Source organism: Egretta garzetta, unplaced genomic scaffold (assembly GCF_000687185.1).
Source record: "Egretta garzetta isolate BGI_Z169 unplaced genomic scaffold, ASM68718v1 scaffold202, whole genome shotgun sequence".
NCBI classification, from domain to species: domain Eukaryota; kingdom Metazoa; phylum Chordata; class Aves; order Pelecaniformes; family Ardeidae; genus Egretta; species Egretta garzetta.
The window spans coordinates 1,333,535-1,336,792 of record NW_009258891.1 but is presented as its reverse complement, the minus strand read 5'-3'; the positions used below and the strand labels follow the sequence as shown (position 1 = coordinate 1,336,792).

At 60.3% G+C, this 3,258-nt stretch overlaps 1 protein-coding gene across 1 annotated transcript in view; it reads left to right on the top strand.

The window, feature by feature from the left end:
- LOC104122026 (receptor-type tyrosine-protein phosphatase V-like) overlaps positions 1-3,258 on the top strand; it is a 41,954-nt gene that overhangs the window by 14,695 nt on the left and 24,001 nt on the right. The window contains 4 exon segments of the mRNA XM_035889743.1: positions 874-1,146; positions 1,636-1,905; positions 2,457-2,726; positions 3,119-3,125. Of these exon segments, the coding sequence (XP_035745636.1) occupies positions 874-1,146; positions 1,636-1,905; positions 2,457-2,726; positions 3,119-3,125 (820 nt within the window).

Genomic DNA, 3,258 nt, shown 5'->3' with positions numbered 1-3,258 from the left:
GCCGGGCTGCCGGATGCCCTGCCCCACGCAGTGACCTGCATGCTCCCATCCTTGTCCCCTGCAGAGCCGCTAGCACCATCTGGTGTGAGTCTGGCCAGCCAGGGCAGCCCCTACAGCCTACTAGCCAGCTGGGAGGAGGCAACGGGAGAGGGCTACCTGCTGGCCTTCAGCCCCGTGGAGCACCCAGTGAAGAACAGCTCTCTGCTCAGAGGCGTCACCAACGTCACCTATGAGGGCCTCCGTCCTGGGACCCTCTACCCCCTTGAGGTCAGCACCGTGGCTGGCCCCTACACATCCACACCCCGGCGCATCAGCAACTGGACATGTGAGTGCCACAGCCCTCGCTGCACCCAGCCCTGGGGTCCCCACTGGGCCCTGCCGTTCCTGGCCATGTCGTGCCTCAGGGCGCCTGGTAGCATGGGTCTCCTGCAGCTTCATGCAACAGGAGGCCGAAGGCTCAGGGGGAAGGCAGCGGTGCTGCTGGGTGTGCCCAGCCCTGGTCTGTACGCCAGTCGCCCAGCACAAGGTCAGCATTGCCCATGCCCTCCCATGGCGCTGCTCAGGCTGCATCTGCCCCGAACCACCTCTGCACTGCCCCAGTCCAGACCATCCCACCCACCACCTCCTCCAGCACCAGAGCGGTCCTCTCTTACCATGCCAGTTTGAACTTTCTGCTGGCCCAGTCCCTGCCAAACTGGTGTGTGGGTGTCAGCAGGGGTGACAGTGGCCTGCTCAGAGCCCGCGGGTGGCCAGAGCGCCTGAGTGTGGGTTTTCTTAGGGAAGGGGCTCCAGCCCCAGCACGTTTGGGGCTGCACTTCTGCCCGGTGACCTCCACCCGGGCGCAGTTGTGACTCTAGACCTTACCTTCCCTAGGTCCTTTGCCCCCAGAGCAGCTGACCCTCAGCAATCAGGGCCACAGCACCTCTCTGCAAGCCTCCTGGAGAGCAGATCCTGCTGGCAGCACGGGCTACACAGGCACCCTCCGGGAAACCAAGTCCCGGGAGCAGGTCGGGAACATGACTGTGGGGAACAACTGGACAAATATCACCTTTGAGGACCTGGTCCCCGGGCGACAGTATACACTGGAGGTGGCTGCTATGGCTGGACCTTACAGATCCCCCGTGCGATCAGCCACAGACTGGACATGTGAGTGTGTAACCCCTACCCCACCCATACTGCGAATCACAACCATGACCTGGCCAATGAGAGCAGAAAGCTCACGGTGTGGAAGCAAGGCAGAGTGCGGACCATGACTGGGACAGGGTGGGAACCAGGGACAGGGGTGCATAGGCAGGCAAAGAGTGGAAGGACAACCAGAACCACATTCAGACGGGTTGGAAGTAAAAGGGTCTTCAGTGCAGGAGAAACCCATCGCTGAATGGAAAACATGTCCAACTGCCACCCAGCAGGAAAGGTTGGGACCTGCTCCCAGGTTTGCTGTGGAGCAGAAGGTCAGGCTCTTCTGGGGTTTGATAAGCTCAGGCTGATACCTGAGCACATGAGGGACAAGTGGTGGAGGGTGCCCAGGACAAGTGGTGGAGGGTGCCCAGGACAAGTGCACGCAGGCCCCCGCTCCGCACCGCGGCAGCTCCACCACAACTGCCTCTCACTGCCCCCATGTCTCTTCTCTCTCAGACCCCCTTGCTCCGGCTGGCGTGATGCTGACCAACACCCGACGCCCGCTGGGACTCTCTGCCTTCTGGGACAAGGCTGCTGGCGATGTGGACCAGTTCCACCTCCAGCTCTACAGCAAGAGCCATCCAATGCAGAGGAACATCTCAGTGGGGCCAAACACTCACAACTTCACCTTCCTGGGGCTGTCCCCTGGCATTCAGTACTTCCTGAAGGTGACTGTTGTCGCTGGCCCATACAGATCCTCATCACACTTTGCCACCGAGTGGACATGTGAGTGAGAAGTGTCCCCAGCCTCCTGCAGGGACAGGGCATCCTGGTGGGGCCTGCAAGACTGGCAGTGACATGGACGTGTCCGGGCGGAGGGAGGGCTCCTGTGGGACCTGCACGCTCCCTTCCGCTGGTTAGGTGCTGTGTGCCAGCTTCTGGGCCCCAAAAGACCCTTTTCCCCAGCTCAGGCCTTCCCCAGTCAAGCTGAACCTTCTGCCTAGACTACTCATGGTCTCAAGGAGAGCCTGGGACTGGTGGGAAGGGATGCAAGAGGGGAATCACAGAGACCCGTCTGGGCTTGCTGCTCCCTGTCTGTGGAGCAGAGCAGCCCCCTGGGGAGCTGAGTGCTCTCTTCTTGGTACAGCACCTGCCTGCTAGCAGCAACCTGGGGACATGCACAGGCAACTTGCATGTCCCCCAGGACAACAGGACTGCTGGCAATCAGCTGCCACCACTTCTTCTTTAGCCCTGTGTAGACGTGCAGGCTGTGTCCTGGCTTCTTCAGTTGCTTTCTTCCTTGATCTCATGGATCTCTGTGCTGTGTTTCCCCCTAGATCCACTGTCTCTGGCTAATGTGAGTGTACAGCCTGGCCAGAGACCCCAGGAGCTACATGTGAGCTGGGTGGAGTCAGGCGGTGGCAGAGACCACTGGGTACAGCTCTCGGTGGCTGAGTCCCTGTCCGTCATCAGGAATGTGTCCGTCCCCCGTGGAGTCAGCCAGCTTGACCTGGAGGGTCTGGTGCCAGGGTCCCGATACCGTGTGGAGATAATTTCTCAGGCTGGCCCTCATCGCATCTCCTCTCAGACTGCCATCGGCTACACTGGTAGGAACGCTGCTCTCCTGCACCCATCCCAGGCACCCGTCCCAGCTCTGACCTGGCCAGGGACTGGCAACCAAGCAGGGGGTCCCAGGGCTGTTCTGCAGGAGGGCACTGAGGCCACGTCCTTGCAACACCACGGGTGCCTGTATCCTGCTCAAGATGCTGTCTCTCTTGTTGGGACCCTCGCTCATCCAGAGCCCAGCAGCTGAATGGGGTGTTCTGTGAGCCTGCCCCAGCACTTTGGGACAAGGCAGTCTCAGGCTGTGGCGGTGATCCACCATTGTCACCTGGGACACAGGGAGCAGCTTTGCTCTGGGAGCAACCCACTGCTCTCAGCAGCCTTTAGACAGCATGCGAGATGCTCCCAGTCCTGCAGCTCCCACCTTCATTTTTAGGGCCAGGGTTTAGTGGTGGGATGGCAGGGTTAGAGGAACGGTTGGACTTGATGATCTTAAAGGGCTTTTCCAACGCAAACGATTCTGTGATTCTATGATTCATTCCCAAACTAGCGTCAGTCCTGAGCATCCCAGGTTTG